General features: G+C 46.3%; 1 protein-coding gene across 2 annotated transcripts in view; it reads left to right on the top strand.

Moving 5' to 3' along the window:
- LOC140426776 (janus kinase and microtubule-interacting protein 2-like) overlaps positions 1 to 26,256 on the top strand; it is a 388,630-nt gene that overhangs the window by 233,024 nt on the left and 129,350 nt on the right. For both annotated transcript variants that reach the window (XM_072511933.1, XM_072511934.1), the window contains exons 5-10: positions 9,230 to 9,430; positions 11,724 to 11,822; positions 14,217 to 14,363; positions 18,042 to 18,182; positions 22,029 to 22,085; positions 25,672 to 25,791. In XM_072511933.1, coding sequence (XP_072368034.1) covers positions 9,230 to 9,430; positions 11,724 to 11,822; positions 14,217 to 14,363; positions 18,042 to 18,182; positions 22,029 to 22,085; positions 25,672 to 25,791 — 765 coding nt within the window. The remainder of the gene's footprint in view (positions 1 to 9,229; positions 9,431 to 11,723; positions 11,823 to 14,216; positions 14,364 to 18,041; positions 18,183 to 22,028; positions 22,086 to 25,671; positions 25,792 to 26,256) is intronic.

The following is a 26,256-nucleotide window of genomic DNA, read 5'->3' as shown; positions in this document are numbered from 1 at the left end:
CTTCAGTTTTTCCAAAAGGTAATCTTAAAACTAGACTGTCGAGAGTTTCTGTCACTGATGATGGAGTGACTTAAGAAGAAAAGTGACGAGTTGCTTTTTCTACCATGTGAATGTTGGTGATATATCTTTTTCAATGACATGTCAAGAGACACAGTTGCATTTATTGAGGGTGAGAAAGCACACAAGGATTCACCTCCTTCAAGAACTGACTGAAAAAAATTGACCGGGAGACATTATGACTTTCCAGGTGGTCCTGTTTTTCTATGCTGTTTATACATGTGATAGAATATACAGAAACTTGACAGTTGCTTGAATATTCTATGGCTAACTTCACCTTTAGCATTATTGTTTGTGCTGATCTTGATCTTCAAATAAAGTGATGGGTGACAGTGCTGCATGTGTTTACTTTACTCTATTATCCTCCACTATTTCATAATGCCCAGAGACCAGACCTGGGACATAATTTATTTATGCCTTTGTTTTCCTCACAGATTGACAACTTGCCCAATAATGACCTTAGTTTATAAGGACAGAAATGCAAATTGGTGATTTTAACATGAGAGTGTGTCGTTAAAACATAATATGTTGCTGCGTACATTTATTTTGCACAGGTGTTAATCTGCTTCAAAACTCTGTGTAGACAAAGCCAGGTAGAGTGCACTATTTAGGTACACCTTTATCAGCACAACTCTACAAGCCGGGTCAAAGATTTTAAGAATAAAGAAATCACTCATCAGAAATTAATCCAATTAGAATATCTACATATGGAAAAAGCCAAGTTGTGTTTGATGGGTAAGTGGATGTAATACTGAGTCATGTAGATGTGGAAGACCCAGCGCCACTCCCTCTCATTTGTGGTGAATGTGGGAGGCGTTATAATTTGCTTCAGAGCTTTCATGTCAATCAAAAGAACATCAAACTCTTTTTCTGCTCACTGGACGTTTTGTGTCAGGGCATTGGGTAGGATGGGCATTGGCTCGGCTACGATGCTCCACATAGTCTTATAGCGTGCTGCATTGTTCTTTGGGATAACAGATGAATACTGATCAAGGAGCAAGGTACTAGACAACTAAGCATGAAACATTCACCAGCATAGCAGCTTAATTGGGATTAATGGCAAAACTTGATAAACATTTACAGATCGCACTTACAGTAATCTTGGGGTTAAGAATTTGAGGTGATTGGTGGACCTTGTAAAATGTTCCAATTCTTTACATCCAGCGGCAACATCAATCATTCCCAGATGAGTTATAGAATGCAATCAGTTGCAGCTTCCTCTTGTCTGTGCCAATGTCACGTTTTCCCCTGAAAATTAGAAACCCAAAATACTGCGGATGTTGGAAATTTGGAAAAAACACTGAGAAATAGGCAAATACTCAACAGGTCAGGCGGTTTTGTGTGGAGAGTGAAACAAAGTTAACACTGACCTTGGGAAAAATGAGAGAAATGTAATCAGTCTTGATCAAGTGAAAAAGGGGAGCGTGGTAAGAAGAGCAAAAGACAGGTGTGTGAGAGTGAGAAGGTCAAGAGAAATTAAATGACAAAAGGGTTCATGGTGCAAGGCCAAATGAGTGGTAATGGGACAAGTAAACAAAGAAAAGATGCAACTAGAAGAGGTGTGAATGGCAGGATCCCAAATAACCGTCTGAAAGCAAAGAAAGGCAATAAGAGAGAAACAAGAAAAAACCAGAAAAGAAAAATAAAACAAAAATGGGGACAGAGAATGGGGACAGAAAGCAGGAAAATACAGGCTAGTTAGCCAAACATCTGTCACAGGGAAAATGCAATCATTTATCATTAAGGAGGTTATAGCAGGACATTTAGAAAGTTTTAATATACGCAGGAAGTCAACATGGTTTTGTGAAAAGGATCATGTTTGACTAATTTATCAGAGTTTGTTCAGGAAGTAATAAACATAGATAAAGGGGAGCCTGTAGATGTGGCGGATTTAGATTTCCAAAACGCATGCGACAAGGTGCCACATCAAGAATATAGCAGAAAATAAGAGGTCATGGTAAAGGGAGTTACATATTAACATGGACAGGGGATTAGTTAATTAACAGGAAACAGAGTATGGATATATGGGTCATTCATTTGTTCACAAAGTATATCAATGATTTGGATGTGGGGACCAAATGTAATATTCATTCGGACAGACTTAATGAGTGCACAAGAATATGGCAGATGGAAATTAATGTGGAAAAATGTGAGGTTATCCACTTTGGCCAGAGGAACAGATATGCAGAGTATTTCTTAAATGGTGAGAAATTAGAAAGTATGGATGTATAAAGGGACATGGGTGTTCTCGTCAGTAAGACACTGAAAGCTAAAATGTAGGTGCAGCAACTAATTTGGCATGCTAATAGTGTGTTAGCCTATATTGCAAGAAGGTTTGAGGACAGGATTAGCAAAGTCTTACTTCAATTGTATCACACCTTGGTTAGGCTGCACTTGGAGCGCTGAGTGCAGTTTTGGTCTCCTTACATCAGGAACGATATTATTGCCACAGAGAAAGTGCAACAAAGGTTCACCAGACTTGTTCCAGGGATGGTGGGACAGTCTTATGAAGAGAGTTTGGGCAAACTTGTCCTGTATTCTCTAGAGTTTCAAAGAATAAGAGGTGATCTCGTTGAAACCTACAAAACACTGAAAGGAATAGAAAGATGCAAGATGTTTGCCCTGATTGGGAAGTCTAGAACCAGAGGACACAAACGAGAATGTTTGCGTTGCAACCGGCCTGCTCCCATAGGTGCAATTGGGATCCTGCCGTAGCCTGGTGAGAAACCAATTATCACCACTTAAGCCCTTTTTCCATACAATTAATGGGAGCCACCCAACATCCAATGGCCTCCCATGATTCAGCAACCTCCCCGGAAAGTGGTCACGCTGGTACCAATTCGTACGCTTTTTGAAAAACGTAAACCTGGTGGATGGGCTGCTGTGGGGAGCCAAGGAGGTGAGTAGCCATTTCTCTCACAGGCAGTAATCCGGGGGGCACTAGTATGCTCCTGTATCGGTGGGGGGGAGGGGGGCTTGGGGTGGACCCTGCGGGTTGATGGGGCGGGGTGGGGTGGCGGAGGACGTGCAGCTGAAGGCTATTGCTAATCAGGAATTGGCAATCGTAGTTAAGTACGCACTTCACAAATCCTAAGTGGATCCACATGGTTGGGCGGGGCCAGGTAATATGTGGGGCTCATTGCCCGGCATTTCAATCACACCGTGATGCATGGACACTGTGCTTGAACACTGTGGGAGGCAGCACCACAGACGCAGCGGCCAACCTTGAATCCCCCAGAGGATGGGCCCGAGGCACATGCCCACGGTCAGGTGTGCATGGGTAGGACGTGTCGGGTGGGGCACGGGAGGGGGGGTGGAGGGAGTAGTCATGTCTGGGGGATGGGGCATGGGATTGGTGGTTGGCCCACATCACGGAACAAAGAGCCAGAGGCACCATTCTGGTTATGGTGAGGGTATTTTACTGTTCCTCGTACAAGTGTACACCACTGCCCCCTATCCCGATGGTGTCGCCCCACTATCCACACCCTCCCTCCCTTGCCCTCCAAACACCTCACAATGCCATTCCCCCTCCCCCTAATGCACACTCCACCTACACCTCGCCCCACCTACCCCCCCATTGCACTCGGTGATCCTCGATGTGCTTGCCCTTCCTAGCTCTGCTGCTAAGTCTGGGTGTATCCCCCAGGATGCATATCAGAGGTGGAGGCAGCCAGCTGCTTCCATATTCCGTGGCCTTCAATGCCACTCGCAGGGCGACCTCTGGGGGCTCTGGGGCCAGAGGGCTCCCAGCGCACTTGCCAGCGGCACATGCACCGCCGTGCAGCCCTGTTCTGGGTGCTGGCTGCGAGACTTGGCCTCATCAGAGGGGTGGAACTCAGGGATCTGGTGGCTACCATCGCCAGGTCATAGGATCGGTCTGGGTTGCCACCCAGCACCCCTCCTCCCGCTCGGTGCCCATAGGCCCTGGGGTTCACCTCGGAATGGAGGGGCATCTGGTTCGAGCCCCGGCTGCCCCTGCATCAACTGGCTCTGCCAGCCCTGGTGGTTCCCCATGATCTGCACCATGCTGTCCATGCCCTCGGTGATGCTCCTCAGTGACTGGGACATGCTCCACAGTGACTCGGCAATGCCCACCTGCGATTGGGACAAGCTCCGCAGCACCTCGGCCATTCCCAATTGAGAGCGGGAATTTGACCCGTGGCACCTCATCAAGGTCAGCCTGGTTGGGCCACATGCCCCATCGAGTCCGACAGTCTACCAAGGCTCTCAGCCATGGCCATCACCGACTGTTCAACGCCTTGAACACTTTCATTCATGCTGCCAACGTCGTGCATCAGGTTCTCCACTGCGGTCGCCACCCTAGCAATGTTGGCCTCGGTGCAGTGTATTGCCGTGACATCTCCTGTGCCTGTAGCCTCTGGGACTCCTCCAATCGGTTATGAACCGGCTGGAGTGTCACTGACATCTCTCTGAATGTCCCGGCCAGTCCATAATGTTTCCACCAGCTCCGGGTCAACCTGTTCCAGAGGCTCAACATCAGGCTGGGTCCCAGCTGGTTCCTGGGATCCAGCAGCCCTCCGACTGCTGTCTATCCTTGGTGTTACACCCTCCACGTGATGTGCATCAGTGACTGTGTGGTGCTCACCAGATTGTGCCCCAGAAGCCTGTCCACTGACGTTGCCCACCGAGGTGTGTGTCTCTGCATTGGTGGAGTGTGGGGTGACAGCTGTGATGCATTGATGGTTGCATCCTCGGAGCTCTCCTCCGAGGTGGTCTCATAGGAGGCAGGGGGTGGGCCACCCCGGATGGGCCGGCGCCATCGGCTGATGGACCTGCGAGAGAGTGAACATGTGGTCAGTGGGAGAGATGGGCCAGTCTGCATGGCAATAACAACTCACGTGTGACAGTCCTCTGGGTGGGCCCGGCGGATCCTCATCTCTGCGGCGTGTGCCAACCCCCCCGCATTGGTGATCACTCTGTCCTCGGCTACCCCCGTAACCTCCAAGGCCTGTTCCTTGGCGGTCGTGAGGCTTCTTATGTCTGGCATCCTTCTGCCAGTCTTTGCCCTCTCCTGATGATTGTGGGAGAGATTCTCCTACAGAAACACAGAGAGGGCATCATTGACCACATGAATGGTTCACAGGGGTGGGAAATGTGAAGGGAGGGTTGGGGTGATGGGAGGGTTGGGATGAAGGGGGTTGTGAAGGGAGGGTTGGGGTGATGGGTGGGTTGGGATAAAAGGAGGGTGGGTGAAGGGTGGGTTGGGGCAGATGGAGTGTTGGGGGAATTGGTTGCGTTGGGGGTGAGAGGTTTTGGAGGGGGGGGGGGTTGGTGGTGGCTAACTCACCCGTGCTGCCCTCTGTAGGCTGTTGACCTTATTGCGGCACTGGAGGCCAGTCCTCCTGGTCACGTTGCTTGAGGTGACGGCCGCTGTCACTTATCCCTGTTGACAGTGGCTGCCCTGTAGCTCACCCTCCGGGGCCCTTGGGGAACAGGAGATCTCTCTTGGCCTCCACCCCATCCAGGAGCCTCCCCAGGTCTGTGTCTCCAAACCTTGGGACCGGTCGTCTCAGTGCCATGGCTGCAAGCTGAGTTCAGTTGGTTGTGCAAGTGTTATTTAAGTGCTGCTCAACCTTGTTAGCGGGAGTTGGCGACTGCAGTCCCGGCAAATCTGCTGGCGAGCATTCATTTGCAGCTTGAAGCCCATGAGGCCTTTTTAAGTGGACTAATTAATGTTGAATAGCACCGTCGGGCTGAGCACGAGCAGCTCGCGACAGTTCCCGCTCGCTACCACACTTAGAAATCTTTGCGGAAAATCCGCCTTATGTTTAAAGTAGGGTCTGACAAATTTCTAATTGCCAATGACGTAAAGGAATATGGTGATAATGTTGGAAAAGGCATTGAAGTGAATGATCAATCATGATCGTATTGAATGGTGAAGCAGACTCGATATGCTGACTGGCCCAATCCTGTTCCTATTTTCCTATCTTTGAGTTGACAAGATGTAGCCAGTGGAGTAGCAAAAGGGTCAGTGTTGGGACCTCAACTATTTATAATCGATATCAATGACCTCGATGAAGGGGCTGAATGTACAATGGCTAAATGAGCTAATGACTCCAAGATAGGTAGGTGACTCAGTTGTGAAGAGGACATGAGGAGTCTGCAAAGGGATATAGACAGCTTTAGTGAATGGGCAAAAATTTGTTGATGGAGTGTAATGTAAATGCGGAGAAGGTTCACTCGACTGATTTCCTGGGATGAAGTGCCTGTCTTACGAGAAAAGGCCAGAAAGGTTGGACCTGTATTTACTGGAGTTTAGAAGAGTGAGAGGTGACCTTATTGAAACATATAGGGCGGGATTCTCCACTCACGCGCCGAAGTGCCCACGCCGTCGCGAACACCGTTGAGGTTCACGCGCCAGGCCTTGTCGCCGCGCATGCGTGGTTGCCGTCCTCTCTGTGTCCGCACCGCAAGAAGATGGCGGACGGATCTTGCGGAGCCGCGGAAGGAAGGAGGTCCTCCTTCAGAGAGGACGGCCCGACGATCGGTGGTCACCGATCGCGGGCCATGCCACATTTGAGGTACCCCCCGGTGCAGGATGCCCCCCCCCCTCGACAGGCCGCCACCCCCCCCAGCATTCCCGCGCTGTTCCCGACGGCAGCGACCAGGTGTGGACGGCGCCGGGGGGAACCCGCCATTTTGGCCTGGCCGCTCGGCCCATCCGGGCCTGAGAATAGCGGGGGTGACGGAGAATCGCCATTTTAGGTGTCTCCGGCGATTCTCCGGCCTGCCGCCCGCGGAACTCGACGGGGCCGTTCCCGCCGCTTGGGAGAATCGCGGGAGGGCGTCGGACCGGCGTCCTGGGAAATTTTGGCGGCCCAGGCGATTCTCCCAACCGGCGCGGGAGTGGAGAATCTCGCCCATAAATTCTGAGGGGACTTGACAAGGTGAATGCTGAAAGCAGAGATGGACCTAGGGGACGCAGTTTAAAAATAAAGGACTTCCATTTAAGATTAGATGAGAGATCTGCTAGATTCTCCGACGGCGGGATGCTTCATTTTGCCGGCAGCCCGGGTCATTCCCGATGGCGTGGGGCTGCCCCACAATGGGAAACCCCATTGACCAGCTGGCGTAACGGAGCATCTTGCCGGTGTGGTGAAACAGAAATGTGGTGCAGCGGGGCAGAGACTCCAGCCCCTGTTCTCTCAGATTGTGATTAATCTGTGGAATCCTCTTCCCCAGAGAGCAGAGGAGGCAGGGTCACTGAATATTTTTGAGAATGAGTTAGATAGATTCTTGACTGTCAGAGAGTCAAAGGGGACACGGGATAGGCCACAATCTGATCAGCCATGACCTTATCAATACGTGGAGAAGGCTCAAGGGGCCAAGTTGCCGACTCTTGCTTCTAATTTGTCTGTTCAAATGTAAGAATGCTGTTTGTATGTTTAGAGGTTACAATCCAAAATTGTTGAACTCAGTGTTGAATCCTACAGGCTGTAAATTGCCCCGTTCACAGATGAGATGCTGCTCCTCGAGCTTGCATTGCGCTCCAGTGGAATATTGCAGCAGCCTGAGAATGGAAAGGTCAGAATGGGGAAAAGTTGGAGAATTAAAATGGTAGGCGAATGAAAGTACAGGCTCATGCTGGCAGACTGAATGGAGGTATTCAGCGAAGCAATAGCTCAGTCTAAATTTGGTCTCCCCAATATAAAGGAGACCGCATCATGAGCAGGAAATGCAGTATGCTGAATTGAAAGAAAACCAAACACTGCTGAACTAATGTGGCATTTCCATTTCTGGAATCAACCATTCACATGGTTTCTGATTGCCAATTTGTGGCAATATTTTTGCCATTATTTTACACCTACTGAATATACCCCAAACCTATTCTGCTTCAGATTCAAAGTAGAGTATTTCATTTCATTAAAGTGGCACAATGGTTAATACTGCTGCCTCACAGTGCCAGGTTCAATTCCGGTCTTGGGTGACTGTGGAGTTTGCACTTTCTCCCTGCGTCTGAGTGGGTTTCCTCCGGGTGCTCTGGTTTCCTCCCACAGTTCAAAGATGTGTAGATTAGGTGGATTAGCCATGCTGAATTGCCCCTGAGCATCCAAAGGTAGAATCATAAAGTCCCTACAGTGCAGAAGAAGGTCATTCAGCCCATCAAGCCTGCACCAACCCTCTGAGAGAGATCCCTACCTAGCCCCAAAGTCTGCCCTATCCCCATTACCTCACCCAACCTTTGGACACTATGGTCAATTTAGCATGGCCTCCTTCTACACTGTAGGAATTCTATTATTTAAATTTAGTCTTGATTCAAGTGAAAGACCTGTGTCTGAAACCCTGCTGAACTTCCTGCCACCCAATGTACTCTTAAGTGGAATTCTGATGATAGAATGAGAGATATTTTTTCAATAAGTAATGTGCTGGCACAATAAACTTCACAGGTACTTCACAACTTCCACATTTCCTTATGGGTTACTCTTGGAAAGATTTAGGCTTTATGTTATATTCTGGAGTAGTCCCCTTGTTCGACTGTTGCTTGGTAGACCTACCCATACATGAAAAAGATGCATTTCTCTATTATAAAGGAGAGCATAGTTCCATATGTCAGTCAGAATAAATATGGTACACACTCTGCCTGAAAGTTAAGAGGCACCAGACCTTTTTCTGGTCACTTCCAAGACCCAGATACCCCCACAACTACAGACCAGACCTGAAAAAGACTAGATTGTTACCAGGCAGTAACAAAAGATCCATCCCATTAACCCCTTCAAAGCAATGATCCAACTTATGGGACCCTTGAAATGCTACCCACCCTGCCAAACCCTAGCTCCTGTGGATGAACAGGCAACATATTGTCCCAGGAAATACAGTCATATCAACAACCCAAATGTACTGATGGATTCTTCTGTATGTTCTGAGGCAAACCTCTACACTGACAGTGCAAATAGATTGTGTGGTCTAGCAAGGAAAACTTAAAAAGAGCAAACTTGGAATAAAAGCTGCCTCTGTTGATAAAGCAAATGTAACTTGGACAGGAATGGGCAGCTTGTTCACAATTAAATCCTCAAAAAAGTTGTGTTGAATTTACTTGCTGAGGTAAATTACCAATGCAATACCTCAATTTGGGCGATAGAGAGGATGTCAGAGGGAGATTCTGTACTCACACTGGTATTTACCACTTGTTTACTTTGCTTTGTATTTCAAGATGGATGAGATTAAAGCTAAAGATCGCACAATCTTTTCCCTGGAAAAAGAGTTGGAGGTGCAATCAGGTTATGCACAGAAGCTTCAACTCCAGAAGGAGGCTCTCGATGAACAACTGTTCCTGGTGAAGGAAGCAGAATGCAACATGGGTGTTAGCAGCCCGAAGCGAGAGGTCCCGGGCACAGATCGCCCAGGCAGTCCGGTAAGCAGCACAGACATATCAAAGGTTTTGAGTAAAGTAACTACTGTTTAGGAAAGAAAAGTTTGCTTTTGTTTAACGCCTTCTCAATGTTCTGTACACCATAAAAGGCTTTGAAGTGCAGCCACTTATGCATGCAACAGTCATTGTGCACTCAACAGGTCATTGGCCAATGCTCTAAGGGCGGACAAAGGAAAAGGTATAGGGATACTCTCAAGGTCACCCTAAAGCACAGAGGCATGAATACCACTGACGGGGAGGCAATGGACTGCTTGACATGGCTTCACCTGGTCCATCAAGGTGCAAGCCGCTTCGAGGCTCTGCGACTTGACAGTGAGGCAGAACGGTAGCGGCAGAGGAAGGAGAGGGAAGCCAACCTGGGGCTATGAATTCCACTCCCCATGCAATAATATGCCCCCACTGCGAAAGAACTTGTGGATCCAGAATTGGTCTCCGCAATCACCCGAAGACTCACCAAGCCTGACGTACGTTATCCTTGATTTCGAGGGATTGTGGTCGTTGATAGTACTCAACAGGATTCCACGAATTATAAAGAACTGAATCTCGAATTAATCTGCTTTTGGTAGCCTTGGGAGAGGTTGGGAAGTTGACCAGGATACTGGAGAATTTCCTCTTGTGATCAGAACAAGTAAGTCTTTAATGTCTACTCGACATGGGACACAGGCTATTGCTTACTCAAACAACGCCATTCTCAACAATGCAGCCCTCCTACGCTACTTCACTGGAACGTCAATCTAGACTATGTGCTCAAATTGTGAAATAGGGAGAACCTAACCATTTGTGGAAGTCAGTGGATGTGGAATACCACAATTTAATATACACAGTTTTCTATTAATTCAGTTTGTAGTACTGTTATCCCTGAGTTGTGGATTTAAACTCATAATCTAGATGGACAGATCAGTGTAGTATGGAAGGAAGGGAAACTGCCTTGTTTGACGTGCTAACCTTTGGATGAGATTTTAAAATGGAGCTCTGTTTGCCGACTTAGACATTTCCCATGGCACTATTCAAAGAAATGCAAGTGAGGTTCTTCCTGTGTCCTGACCTGCAATCCTACCTCAATCAACATCACCAAAAGATGCATTGTGAAGCTTTTTATTCATTTGCTACTTGTTGGGCACAAGTTGCCTGTCAAACTGCATGCATAGCAATGAAAAAATTAGAACAATCTCTTGCACTCTGGTGACTGCTCCGAGTGGGTGCACTTTGAGAGTATGTTGTGCTTGAAGATTTGAAAGGTACTGTAGACAGGCATGTTCCTTCCACCAGAACTGAATGTGTATCAAATATACATTAGTTATGATTTTGAGATTCCCAATAATGTTGTTTTTCTCAGAGATTTTTTTCCAAATATTTGTTTCTTTTTGACCCAGGTGCAACAAATATCTAGCCAAGTGAAAGATTTAACACAGAAACTAGCCAATAGACTTCTGCAGTATATGAAGATGCAGCATTAGTTCCCGAGGTTCTGTTCACAAATAATTGTTGCAGATTGACATTTATTTCATTGGTCCCTCTACGTTACACTCAGAAAATTAGATGACACCAATATTTATCATACCAGAGTTTAGTGTTTACACAGCATGATGGGTGACATGGTGGCACAGTGGTTAGCACTGCTGCCTCACCAGGGACCCGGGTTCAATTCCAGCCTTGGGCGACTGTCTGTGTGGAGTTTGCACATTCTCCCTATGTCTGCGTGGGTTTCCTCTGGGTGCTACGGTTTCCTTCCACTGTCCAAAGACGTGCAGGTTAGGTGGATTGACCATGATAAAATTAGCCCTTGGGTTAGGCGGGGTTTCAGAAATAGGGTGGGGGAGTGGGTCTGGGTAGGGCGCTCTTTCAGAGGGTTGGTGCAGACTCCATGGGCTGAATGGCCTCCTTCTGCACTGTAAAAATTCTATGGTTCTATGATATTTCCCTCCCTAGCAAATATAGACAAATAAAATGTTTTCTTTTTGGATGGATAACAGAGATCCCATCGACTGAATTTGACCATGTCTAGAGCCTATCAATTAGAAATTAAAAACATTATGTGCTGAACTATATATAGCATTGACAACATCAAGCAAAAAAATTATTCCTTGTTTTCATTCTTGGACAAATTTTTCATTTTGTTTTCCACGTTTAGTTGTTGTTCCCGATTCAGAAAAATTGAATGAACAGTAACCGGTCATGAATGAGCAGAGGTTGTTTTTATTAGCGTTTCCTGAGCAGCAGCCCCTATCTCTTCACATTACACCGTGTTATTATAGCTTTACATTCTTGCACACAGGACCTCCGGAGAAACCAGCGCAAGATTGCAGACCTCAACTCAACAATTCGGAAACTCGAGGATAGAAATACGTTGCTAGTAGATGAGAGGAACGAATTGGTAAGTGGTTTATTTATTTATTTGTTGGTAAGTGAGAAACCGAACCCGACCTTCCTCTAGCAGCGAAACCTGCCCCGGAAGCAAATTCAACGCAGGGTTTCAGCAAGCTGTTCCATCAGAAAAAAACATCCCAGCCTTGTTTGCTCCTGCGCCAGACATTTTACCGTCTCATCCAAAGGTCAGCATATCTGGCAATCCTCCCACACTGCATTGAACTGTCAACTTAGATTATGTGATGGCCATTAGTAGTGAGAATCATGATTTACATTATTACCACCGCTTGTTCAGCAGATACTTAGACCAATTGTAGCTTATCAGAGACCAGCTAATTTAGTAGAAACAAGCAATTGAACCTAGGACCTTGCATGTCTGAATGGCTCAGATACTCGGGGGATAAGCGTTTTTTCTGACATTGGTCATATGGTTCCATTTCTGCAATGCCTCATTAGAGGATAAAAAAATTCTAACTGGAGCACTTCTTGCTTAAATAACCTCACTGGAACATATTATTTGTGCAGAACGTCATTTTTCTTACTGAAATGGGAGCCGTCAATCAGGGTCTCTGCAGGCATTAGGCGAAGCTGGTGTAACCCATCCTGAGATCTGCATTGGCAAACTATCCCGTGGGCTGATTACTCCCAGTCTTCCCAAGTCTTTCTTTTGCCTTTCGGTAATTTGCAAGGTTGTCTCTTACTCTAGCTTGCAAATGAGCCTCAGTGAGATTGGTAATTAGTGTACTAGTTGCACTAGTTTATAGTATGATTCCTGGTTGGAAATGTGGTCAAATGTTCAGTTGCTTTATTCATTGCTGATGAAGATTTTGAGTCAAACATTAGGGATGAAATTTGAAATGCGTAGAGGTAAGTCCCATGAATGATGAAGCATTTGGACAGAAATTGTGGACTGGGGATTTTTTTCTGGGGTCAGGATTAATTTTCAGGCCACATCATGTCAACCTCTGAGGCAATTATTGACCAATTGATGAATTAATCGCCCAGGGTGCATGAGTTCCCCAGGTTTGAGGGTCAGTAGGAGACACTCCAGACTTGGAAAATCAGAGGTGGGAGCTGCTGTTATACTTAGGTGAGAGAGAGAACTCGGCAAGAAGAAACTAAACTATGAGAGCAAGCTAGCGAGAAACATAAACACAGATGGTAAGAGCTGTTTTAAGTACATTAAAAAGGAAGAGAGGAGTAAAAGAAAGCATTGGGCCCTTAGACAATGAAACTGGGGAAGCAATTACAGGGAACAAAGAAATGACAGAGGAGTTAAGTAGATATTTTACATTGGTCTTTACTGTATGAGATACTAGAAGCATCCCAGAAATAGTAAAAGAAATACAGGGGAGGAATTAAATACAGTCACCATCATCAGAGAATTAGTTTTAGGCAAACTAATGGGGTTAAAGGTGGACAAGGTCCCTGGACGTGATGGTTTGCACCTCAGGATCTTAAAGGATGTAGCTACAGAGATTGTGGATACATTGGTAGTCATTATCCAAAATTATTTGGATTCTGGAACTTTGCCAAAGATTGAAAAACTGCCAATGTGGAACCCTTGTTCAAAAAGGGAAGGAGGCAAAATGCAGGAAACTACAAGCGAATTAGTTTAACTTCAGTTATTGTAAAAATATTAGAATCGATTATTAAGGAGTAAATTGCAGTGCATTTTGAAAGACATAGGGTGGGGTTCCTGACTAATCCATTTGAAGCGTGTACAACAGACATAGAAAATAGAAGCTGAGTACGTCATTCGGCCCTTCGAGCCTGCTCCGCCATAAATTATGATCACAGCTGATCATCAAATTCAATACTCTGCTCCCGCCTTCCCCCATATCTCTTAATCCCTTTGTTGGTGCACAACAATAACCCTTCACAGGTCGGCGCAACATCGAGGGCCGAAGGGCCTGTACTGCGCTGTAATGTTCTATGTTCATGGTCCCATCAATTCTGAACTTTCTCAAGCTCACTCCCACATGGCTCCATAAGGTGAAAATAAGTGCATGGTTGACTCATTGGTGATGTTTGACATTTCCCCCACAGTTTAAAAAAATGCTCCCGAATGTTTGCCCCCCATCATGGGCCTTGTAAACAATACCTCTATTGAGCACAATGTTCAGTTCAGTTTTAAGCGCAAACTCAAAGATTATTCAGTTACTTCCAGTGTTGTTCTTAACACCGCACAGAAGAATAGATTTTAAATTGAATTACAGTATATTGACTGAATTTGAACAATCTTTATAACATATTATTATTGACTGAATGGACCCAAGGGGGTTTCTAGTCAACACCATTGAACAATGAGAACTGAGTAATGCCCGAGGACACCAACCATTTGTGCGTCGGTAAAGAGACATGAGGTCAAACAAAATTAATTTTGAACTTATGTTCCCAGCTGAAGCGAATTCGTGAAACTGAGAAACAATATAAACCTCTGCTGGAGAAGAACAAGTGCCTGTCGAAGAGAAACGATGACTTAACTCAGTCTTTGCAACGCATGGAGGAAAAACTCAAAGCACTCACCAGAGAAAATATTGAAATGGTAAATTCCGAGTATGGCATATTTTTGTTTCTCCGTATTCCTTGTGTAAAATCAAATTCAAATTTCATTAGGCTATCCCCATTACCTTCTGCTTAGATTTGTTCAGAGTTAATGAAATCAGTTGATGTATTCCAGTTTTACAAAAAGTCACCAGATGTGTCCTGATGTTAGCCCCAGATGTGTCTAGGTTAGGTGTGTGATGAGAGGAGATAGAAAATCAGTACAGACATGGGAGCCAGCTAATTCAACTGCTGGACCTCATTTACATCCTGTTGTTCCGCTGCCCAACCATTCAAGTTGTGGAAGCAGTGAAAAAACGACATGAACAGAGGATGCTGAAATAACTCAGCAGGTATGGCAGCATCTGGAGGAGAGAAAGCATATTTAATGTTTCCAGTCCTTTGGCTCTTTGTCAGAACTGAAGGGAGGGAGAATGTGTCCGAACTGTGCGAGATTGGAACAAAAAGTAGCTACTTTTCTGAACAAAAGGCGGATGGCCTAGAGTGGGAGGGGTGAGGTTTGCATTGAGGCAATACATTTATGGGATATTTTAAAAAGGGGTTTAAAATGGAGGCGAAACGTCACAATCTAGGGATGTTGTCGCTGAACTTGCCCAGGGTTTGAGGTGTGCAAGTTGACCCTGTCTGGCAGGGGACCTGATCCTCTCTGTGGGCTGATCTTCTTTGGGAAGCCTGATTCTCTCGGGGGGCTGGTTCTCTCGAGGGGTTGTGGAATATTCATTATCTCCAGCGGCCGATCTTCTCCCAAGCAGTTTGAAATACTACAATAACCTCCCTGTTCAGGTCTACATTAAAATTGCAGTAAAGTCCTTACTGCTTCATCAGGAGCTGTCATACATAAAGGAGGACCACACCTGCATTAAATGGTGCACCGAGCAGGTTACAATTATCAGGGCACCGTCGACTGCATGTATGTAGCTCTGCACATCTTCACCTTTTCACGGGGAAGGGTTACAGGAACTTTGAGTGCTCCAGAAGTGTGCAATGAGTGTGCAGCCATGCACGCCCATATCGCAGAATCACAGAATTGTTACAGCGCAAATCAAGGACATTTGGTCCATTGTGTCTGTACCAGCTCTCCAACTGACCGTTATGACTTAGTTCTATTTCCCTGCCTTTTCCCCCATACCCTGCACATTATTTTGATTCAAATAATCACCTAATGCCCTCTTGAATACATCGATTGGATCTGCCTCCATCACACTTCCAGGCATTGCGTTCCAGACCCCAACCACTCGCTGTGTGAAAAAGCTTTTTTTGCTTTTGCAAATCACTTTAAATCTGTGCTCATTTATTCTCAATGTTTTTAGGAGTGGAACTGTTGCTCCCTATCTACTCTGTCTAGCGCACTCATGATTTTGAACACCTATCAAATATCCTCTTAGTCTTCTCCTCTCCAAGGAGAACAGCCCCAACCTCCCCAATCTCTCTACATAATTGAAGTTTTCATACCTAGAACCATCCTTATAAACTTCTTCTGCATTTTCTCCAAAGCTTCCGATGGTGTGGTGCTCAAAACTGTACACAATACTCCAGCTGAGGTCTAAGTGATGTTTTATATAAGTTCAACATAATCTCCTTGCTCTTGTACTCTATGCCCCTATTAATAAAGCCCAGGATACTGTATGCTTTATTCACTACTCTCTCCACCTGTCCTGCCATCTCCAATGATCTATGTACATATGCACCCAGACCTTCATCGTAGTGAATGCCCACTATCCCAGCAGCCATAATGTTTCTGCCCTATCCACCATGCTTAGGCCTCGAAGAATACCCAGAGCTGACTGCTTGGGTACAAGGACTTCTTTCTCTACAGGTGACTGCTTACCCCCTTCATCCATCCCACCACTTTATAGAGCAGGGATATGATGAAAGCTGCAGAGTCATGCATAACAGTTGGCTTCTGGCAATGCTTATATTGCCAAAGCTGCTGGGAGGGATCTTTGCAGTGCAGGCCAAAGAGGGCCTCTCAGTTCGTAATGGTCAGCTGCATACTCCACAACCTGGTCATTCTGAAGAGGCACATCCATTATCTCCTCACATCTGAAGCCCATCTCAGGACGAGGAGAAGGAAAAGGAGGAGACCGACATCGGACAACGTGAACCCCATTCAGCTGGACCCAGTAAGAGAGCGTGAGGCTCCACTTCACATAAAGAAACACCACTATGGCAGCATGGACCCCCGCTATTCCCCATTGTGGCATCCATTTCAGACTCCCCACTACAATGTCCCCTTAGTCAACATTCACTACTAAAAGTCACAAATGGAAACCTTCATAAAACATCTTTATCCAATAACACATCCAATCATACAAACAGCAATGGGCCTTATTGTCTGAGTAACAGTCATATGGATGTGCTTGTCCTCGTGCTCCTCTGCAGTGCCACCCCAGTGACTATAGCATGACTGGTAGAAGACTTTCAATGCGGAAGGCTGTAGATGACCTTGCAAGCCAACCATGTGTAGCTTTATGGTTTGAGGGCTCTCTTCAAACTGCACCACTTGACATAGGTGGCAGCAGTCTGGGCTGGCTAGCTGCCAGGCAACAACAAGGACACTGGTGGATTGGCAATAGTGCCGAACCATCATGAGAAAGGACAGCAGGTTTGTGCTCCAGGGAGCCATTGCCACTCTCCTAGCTGGTGCCTTAGCCATCATCATCATCTACTAGGGCACAGATTGCTGAACTGCTGTGAGAGCCTGCAAGCCCGTTTGTGGACTGAGATATGCAGCCACGGTGTGTCTAAGTCTTCATGGCAACAACTATAACCTCCATCTGAGCTTCTACAGCAGCACTGAAATGTTGCAAGGATTACGCAGTAGAAGCTGAGACAGGCTATTAGATTCTGTACCATGGGTCACTTCAAATGTGCTACCATAAAGTTGGCCACCAATTTAGCAGGGGAGACAGTTTGAGGATACGGGATAGACCATTTCAGACTGAGGTGAGCAGCCATTTCTTCACCCACAGAGTAATCGACTTGTGGATTTCACGACCACAAAAACCAGTTGAGGCCAAAGATTGTATGTTTTCAAGAAGCAGCTAGATATAGCACTTGGGGTTAAGGGGATCAAAGGTGATGAGGGAAGGCGGGGTCAGGCTATTGAATTAGATGATCAGCTATGATCATATTAAATGGCGACGCAGGCTCGAAGGGCCGAATGGTCTCCTCCTGCCCCAATTCGCTGTTTCTGTGTGGAGGTGAGGTAGAATATGGTTTCAAACAGAAAGCAACTGCTCTCCGAGGAAAAGAAGGAAAATGGGAAAGCAAATCATTTCAGAAAACCTATCATATATCTACAAGCCACCAGTTAAGGCGGCATCAGCAGTGGCTAAGAAATATTGTGAGTCACAGTTGTGGGGAGAAGCTGGAGAGTTGTAAACTAAAGCATAAGAAACAAAATTGGTGGGGAATGTATAGTAAATGGAACATAGCACTTTAGATTTTGGTTTCTTAAAGTAGTATCCAGTCTGAGTGGAATATAAGTTGTTGTGATGATGCAGTGTGGTCTGTAATTACATTCTGATTGCTGGCCAAGCAATAAAGCATTGCCATTTCCCCGAAGAAGGACAAAGCTAGCTTCCCAAAGGATCACATGTCACTGCCTTATTTATTTTTACTCGTGCCTTTTTAAAATGTTTCTCTCTGTCTGCAGAAAGAGAAAGTTAGCTGTCACCCACCCCTGAAGAAATTGCGCTCCTTAAATGATCTCGACCAAGCTCATGAAGAACAAGAAGTAGAATTTCTAAAGCTTCAGGTTCTTGAACAACAGAACATCATTGATGACCTGACGAGGGTGAGTCCTCTGAATCTTGCAGTCACTTGTGATGTTATTATAGTGCACCATCATTCCTTTGTTGCTTAGAGCATCTACCCACCAGTGCAGAATGAACATCCTCAGCTCTCTTCCTGGCCTTGTTGCGTGCCACATCTCTGCCTACGCAGCTTACGTACACCAGTGCCAACCTTTTTGTCAGCTGGTAGTTACTCAGCAGTGACGCAAATTTCCACTGCTCAGGAAAACCCTCGGGATCTCAGCCAGTTCCTCCCTCCTTAGCACTTAGAGCAGTTCATGGAATTTGCATTTTCCCACATCATATGGAGAAGAACTATTGCTTCAACTGATACATATAACATATTTAAAGAAGTTGAGGTAAACATATTATACACCTCAATAGATGATTCTGTTGCTCTTTTATCTTTATTAATAAGAACCTCCAGACACGAGTATGTTCCGTGTATTGGTCAAATGACCACACAGCCAGTATATTAGTTTAATTATTGTTTATTATTAAACATAGACTTGGTTCTATGCGTAATAATCTATGCGCAGCTACACATTAAACTATACCTAACAACTTAAATGACCTTTACTTAACTTTCAAGTGACCGGCTCTGTGCAGGTTAGATATCTTTATCTGAGTCCCCACGTGCAGCGGCTGGAAGTCGTCAGGTCCGTCAAGGCTGTAGCTTGTCCTTCGGGTAGTGATCGTGGGTCCTTGAACTTGGCTGGTCAACGTGCTGCAGTTCGTGAGGCAGAGGCCGGTCCCAAAAGAGACAGAATATTGGTTGCGCAGTTCTTCTTATCCTCTGATCTTTTGCGCTCTTTTGGGCGGTCCCAACTAGGGATCGATAGGGTTTTGATCACCCTAATTGATTCTGCCCAATTAGGGGCGGGTACCTCAATGACTGGGCGGGTCCTAGCTGCTATTGTCCAAGGCACGTATGCACTCCCAAATAAGGTAAATAGGCGCCCTCGAGTCTGTTACTGCTGCTATGTTTCAATCTGTGTCCCATTGTCCTGGGGAAATTGGTGATTGACCTTTAGCAGATGTGAGTTTCAGTTAGGTCTGGATTCACTCTGCACAATACACAGGGGCTGTGTAGCGTCTGTGTCCCAACCTGACCACAATTCCCATTATCCTTTGCGGGCGGCCATTTTAGATGGCCACAATTCTAAAACACAAATGTAAATCAAAGGACATTTATTAATCGCTGCAATAAATATTTTCAACGACCTCAAAATCTTGAAGGGATTTTCATTCCATGTACTTGCTGTGTAAACATGAGTACAGCACACTCCCCAGTGACTTGTTATTAGAATAGAGTGAAATGTTATTGCTTTATCCTGATATCTATGCTTTAAATATAAAGAATAAAAGGTGAGATCTTCCGGATCTTCACACTGGCGGGATCTTCTGATGCTGTGGCGCACCCCTGCCACGGATTTCCCGATGGGGTGGGATGGAATTAATGGGAAATGCTATTGATAGCGGCGGGCCAATGGTGGGCCACCTCCGCTGTCAAGAAGCACAATTTTCCAACTTGGCAGGGTGGACTCTGCAAGTATGTTTCCCCTTGTGGGAGAGACTAGAACTAGGGGCACAATTTAATAATAAGGGGTCTTCCATTTATGGCAGCGATGAGAAGAAATGTTTTCTCTCAGACAGTCTTTGGAACACCCTTCCCCAGAGAACGGTGGAGGCAGGATCGTTGAATGTTTTTAAGACAGAGATAAATGGATTCTTGACTAACAAGGGAGTTGAGGGTTATTGGGGGAGGCAGAATCTGGAGCTGAGGCCACAATCCGATCAGCTGTGACCTTGGTGAATGTTGGTGCAGAGTTGAGGGGCCGACTAGCCTATTTCTGCTCCTAATTTGCATATTTGTATATTAAAGCCTTTAAAACTTCCACTACTTGAGCTGACTTCTAAATTTCTTGATGGAATTGGCGGTCTTGTGTCCAATATGTCTGCCCAAATATAGGAGCAAATGATGAGCTGATATCTTGCAGTGTGTTTTGTGATGTTTTAACCCTAGCAGTTCTGGGTATGGGGAGCTTTGGAAGATGAGGTGGATGTCAACATTAAACCTTCAGAACCAAAATTTTGAAAACTCAGAAGTCGGTAATTACATTTTTTCCCCACACTCAGCCGTCAGCAGCAGCTCAATAATAATTCCGTCACTCTCCCACCTCCACCACCCCTAAACTGAGGCAAGTGCACAAACTGCAAGTCTTGGTAACACCCTCACTATGTAACCGGTGATTGGTTAGCTCAGTTGGTTAGACGGCTGGTATGTGATGTGGAGTGACCACCAACAGCGTGGGTTCAATTCCTTTATCGGCTGAGGTTATCGAGAACCTTCTCTGTATCCTTCTCAACTTTGCCCCTTGCCTGAGGTGTGGTGACCCTCAGGTTAAATCACCACGAGTCAGCTCCCTCTCAAAAACGGAGAGCAGCCAATTGTCGTTGAGGACTATTGCAACTTTCATTTCATAAATAATTATGATCTTCAGAAATAGGCAGTTGAGGGATCCAGGTTTGAGATGGGTGGATGTTCTGCAGGAATGAAGATCCATACTTGTTGTGACAGAAAGGGAAAGTAGGTCATTGTCATAATATACACCAGTATATCATGGTGCAGACACACACACTGATGGACACACAGCAAGACCAATCAACACACATAACACCGCAGACAATCACCAGTTATACCAGCTCATTCGGGATGCAGCTTCTCAGAAGGACAGAGCTTACAGCTTACAGCACAGATCTTCACCATGTGCTGTGCATAGACTGGTTAGGACAGGCATAGGTCTTTAGTTTAATCTAACATCATGTTAACCCACATTGAAAGTATGTTCAACAGTTTCTAACTTAATAAAATAGTGTTGCACTATTTTAAGTGTTGGTGGCCTGTATGTGTTCCACGGATCCAGAGCACCCAACCCATCAGTCATGGGAGGGGTTCTCCAGTTCCCTAGCTGCGTGTTTCTCGGAGGAGTGCTGTTCACGGGCGGTGGGATTCTCCCTTCCCAGTGCTCATCAATGGATTTTCACGTTGAAGTCACCCCACGCCGCTGGGAAACTCGCGGGCTGCGGTGCGCTGCCGGGAGTTACAGAGAATTCCAAAAGCCGGAGATTTCCGTCCATGTATTTGTGAAAAGGTCTTTTTGGTTGGCACACATCTTAAATTTGAACAATTGGAAAATTCTGAACAATTCTATCTAACTGCTTTAATTTTAAGGACGACTCTCGGTATTTTGAATGGTAAAAATAGCTTTTCTATTTCAAGGGAAGGGCTGCTTGCACTGATTGGAGGCAAGAGATGCAGCACTCTTTGCAGTGTAGTGGGGCTATGACCAAGTGTAAAAAGTGCTGCATGTTGTTACGAAAACCGAATCGACCTTTGTATTAAGTAGGAATCAATACTGTGGAGCAATTAGGAAGATTACTGAAGGCATGTATATTTTTGACATTTTAAAATCTGGCTGACTTGAAAATTTCTGTGTGGAAATTAATTAGATTTGCACCTTCAGGCTTAGTCACTGCAGAGTGAGCTTGCATCCTGAGCAGCCATAAGTGTAGCAATGGTTAAAAGGCAGAAATGTATTTTTACTAACTTGTCGTGCAACATTTGAAAAGGCCACGTATGTGCATATAGACTATGTAAGTCATTTTTATTTCTGCATAAACAGAACATTGCACTATATATGGAATTCACTGTATGATGAATGAATTGTTCAAAGTGGGAGGAGGTCCCATGTGATGAAACTATTGATTTATCTTTCTTTTATGGAATGACGTGGGGTTTTCTGTAACGCACCCAATTTCAGCCTTTTGAATCTCCCTATTCTTAGGACCGAGAACGACTGCTTCGTCGCAAGAGACACAAACGAAGTTCAAAGCATATCAAGGTAACCAATACTGGGTGACAGTGTTCAGGGTTATTTTTAAAATTCCTGAAGCATGTTATATTGGCTCAAATCAAGATTCAGATTCCAGCATCTGCAGTAATTTGCTTTTATCCAATTCAATTCTCACCCAGGAAATGTATAAAGCCTTATTCTCCCACTCACTCCCCCTCCAAAATTTGTTCAAAGATGTAGGTTCACAGGAAATAAAAAGGATGGGGGAATGTTTCGATTAATGATATGGACAATTGCATGTTTCCCTGTAGCTGCAACAAGTTCATGGACATTCATGCAGAAAGGGGCTGAATTTTCAACCGCACATTAGCTGATGAGCACTTTGCAAGTTCCCACTGACCAGTGTGGAGGTGGGTAAGTGCAAAACGTAGCACCTCCAACTGATGTGTTGGTTTGCCTCTGGGTTGTTTTCCTAGAGATGGTGAGTAGGTAATTAAGGGGAAATTAAAGTCAATTAAGGCGTAATGGGAGGTATGACCCCAGATGGTTGTTTCACACATAGTGCAGGATTGTGATCCCAATTTGACCCTGACATCTGGGCCCTGATTTAAAACCCAAAGTCCTGCCCAATATACACATCAGGGCCAGGATTCTCCCATCTCCCGCCACCGGAGTTCTTGATGTGGTGGGGAATCTCACATCAAGAAAAAAATGGGATTGGCACCCATTGTGATGCTTGTGGCCACATCGAGGTTCGTGCCCACGCCAGCAGGAGGATGCAAATGGATCATTTGAACACATTTGGATCCAAGTAATGAGCTGGACCCAGATTCTCCACACCTCAGTGATGCTCTGGCCCTGTCGGCCTGGATTCACATGGGTGTGGATTGGTGCAAGTATTTGCCAGCATGGCCCTGATGCAGTGGAACACGCCATGGACCAAAGCGTTAAGTATTTAACATAGATGCCCCCAAAGTCCATCGGAATGCTTCCACAATGTACATTCAGCCCCTCCCCCCCAGATCGGAGACCCCCCATATTAGAGACCCCCCCACATCGGAGACCCCACCAAAATTGCTTTTGATGTGGACAGGAGCTGTCAATTCATGGCTCGACGTTTATAATCATTAGAGGAGAACTTTAATTTCTAGATACTGACTGTTTAAAGGGTTTAAAAGTTGCAGATGGGAAGGGCAGCCAAATTACCCCCATCCCAGGAAAGACCATTGACCTGGGCCGCTCCAGCTCAGCACAAGCCCCCTTGACCCCCACCTCCCATGAAGGACCCCCTCGGAATCATGGAGGCATTTGTAGGGAGATACTCACCCCCTTGCCATCCCCTGAACTGCAAGCTGCCAGGAACCCATTTTAAATACCAAATCACACCAGCGTGACTCCCGGCTGAGGGGTGGGGGTGGGGAGCAAAACAGGCGGCACTTGAATCAGGCATCCAATCCGATAATTGAATTTGAATGAATGCTGATGAGCACTTTGCAAGTTCCCACTGACACGGGGCGGGATGCCCGTTATGGTCAGCGGGGCGGGCCAGGAGATTTGTTCCTGGTTTGACACCTGTGTGAATCCTGATGTGGGATTCAGTGGGTCACCACAAATCCTGTGGTTAGCAGGCAGCTCTGGAGATTCCAGGCCCTCTTCATTGGGGAGGCCAAATGCAGGCGGGATGACTGTCAAATGGAACACCTCCATTCGGTACACAAGTATGATCCTGACCTTCCAAATCACTTGCCATTTCAATTCACCACCTTACTCTCATGCACATATATTTAACTCTGCCTACTGCAATATTCTAGGGAAGCCCATTGCAAGCTTGATAAACAACCCATCATCTTCCAATTAAGCACGCTGCAGCCTTCAGGACTCACCATTGAATTCAGTAATATGAGACCATGAATTTTGTTCTCCATTTTGTCTTTGTTACCCCAAGTGCGAGTCTGTATCCTGTTCTCATGAAAAAGTAGGAGAAGAGTGGCAATCCAATGGTGATTGTTGATGTGTTAAGTAAGTTGGTTCAACATACATGCAACTGGATGCAGTGAAACTAGAAACAGGCTTCTGACACAGGAGATGGTCCAACACTGTTTTATTGAACTTCCTGATTGCTGTACATAGTCTGCTGTGAGTTGACATTCTGTCAATCTAACTGACAACCTCCTACTGGCTTGACCAGACTAACTCTCTACCTCATGGTGATAGTGCTCACTGGCTTGTGCACTCTTACTATCTCAGTAGCTGTGTCCTGCAGAGAGAGGGAGAGTCTTAATGCCCTGTGTGCTTTATAGTGGTGGTGCCCTGTCTGGTGATTGGTTGTTTTGTGTTGTGTGTTCATTGGTTATCCTGGGCGGGCTTCTCCGCAATCGGCGCGATGTCCGCCGACCGGCGTCCAAAACGGCACAAATCAGTCCAGCATCGCGATGCCCCAAAGGTGTGGAATTCTCCGCATCTTGAGGGGCGAGCCCTCACCTTGAGGGGCTAGGCCCGCGCCGGACTGATTTTCGCCCCGCCAGCTGGCGGGAAAGGCCTTTGGTACCCCGCCAGCTGGCACGGAAATTACTTTGCCGTGCGGCGCATGCGCGGGAGCGTCAGCGGCCGCTCACGGCATCCCCGCACATGCGCAGTGGAGGGGGCCTCTTCTGCCTCCGCCATAGTGGAGACCATGGCGAAGGCGGAAGGAAAAGAGTGCCCCCACGGCACAGGCCCACCCGCGGATCGGTGGGCCCCGATCGCAGGCCAGGCCACCGTGGGGGCACCCCCCCCCCCGGGGCCAGATCGCCCCGCGCCCCCCCCAGGACCCTGGAGCCCGCCCGCGCCGCCTTGTCCCGCCGGTAAGAGAGGTGGTTTGATTCTCGCCGGCGGGACAGGCATTCCAGCAGCGGGACTTCGGCCCATCGCGGGCCGGAGAATCGCCGGGGGGGGGGTCCGCCAACCGGCACGGCGTGATTCCCACCCTCGCCGAATATCCGGTGCCGGAGAATTCGGCAACCGGCGGGGGCGGGATTCACGCCAGCCCCCGGCGATTCTCCAACCCGGTGGGGGGTCGGAGAATCCCGCCCCCTGTGTGTCAATCACTGTCTGTCTGCATCTCATTATATACATGAGTGGATATTATGACAATTGTCACTTCACAGAAGATTCCGGCCTTGTATTACTTTGAAGGAGCCACAAGTTCCATTTCTTTGTTTCACAATGTTGAAAGTGCCTTCCATGTATAATTCTCCTCTGAGGTCATTAAAATGTTCCTGAAATATAAATGTTTCAAAATCACCACTTGACATTATATATTTTTAAAAGAATTGGGATGATATTATTATCGTGTGTACCTGCATGTGTACCTAATGATCCAGGATGTCACATCGATCACTAATGTACTAAAGCCAGTGTACTAGACTAACAATGTATTATTCCACAGCATGTGATGAGACCTGAGAAGCACATTTGGTGTCAGCCCTGTATCTGTGTAAAATAATGTGATTATTTCAAAGTTCTGGGAACTAAGACAGAACAATTCATATGAATCGAGGCCAGTGGCACTTATTATGACATTTGTTCTGAGGGATGGGTAAGAGATGGAATCCCTCGAGAATTGTCAATCTTTTCTCTCCTCCTCCACTCGCAGAGACATGTGGTAGAAACGTGTTTTGGATTTGATGAAGAATCAATGGATTCGGAAACATCCTCCTTGGCCTCCTACAGAACAGACAGGACACCAGCAACGCCAGAGGATGATTTGAATGAAGTGAGTAGATGGCATAACTCAATAGAAGTTTTTTTTGAAATAAATGTTTTATTAAAGTTTTTCCAATGAGCGTTTTTACATAACAAAAATGGAAATACAGATAGTAATAAAAAATAACAATGAACATAGCCCAAAGCTTACAGTGAAACTACTTACACAACAGAATTTTTTTTTTTGAACAGAACAAGGTGGGTTTTGTCTCCATGCCCAACTCCATTGTATTAACAGTACCCCCACCTGACCCCCCCCCCCTCCCCCCCAGGATGCTGCTGCTGCTGACACTTACTGCTCCCCTAGAAAGTCAATGAAAAGGTTGCCACCGCCGGGAGGACCCCATCAAGGACCCTCTCAAGGCGAACTTTATTCGCTCCAGGCTGAGGAACCCCGCCATGTCGCTAACCCGGGTCTCCAGACTCGGGGGTTTCGAGTCCCTCCACATTAACAGAATCCGTCTCCGGGCTACCA

Source organism: Scyliorhinus torazame, chromosome 7 (assembly GCF_047496885.1).
Source record: "Scyliorhinus torazame isolate Kashiwa2021f chromosome 7, sScyTor2.1, whole genome shotgun sequence".
In the NCBI taxonomy this organism is placed as follows: domain Eukaryota; kingdom Metazoa; phylum Chordata; class Chondrichthyes; order Carcharhiniformes; family Scyliorhinidae; genus Scyliorhinus; species Scyliorhinus torazame.
This window is presented reverse-complemented; position numbering and strand designations above follow the sequence as displayed.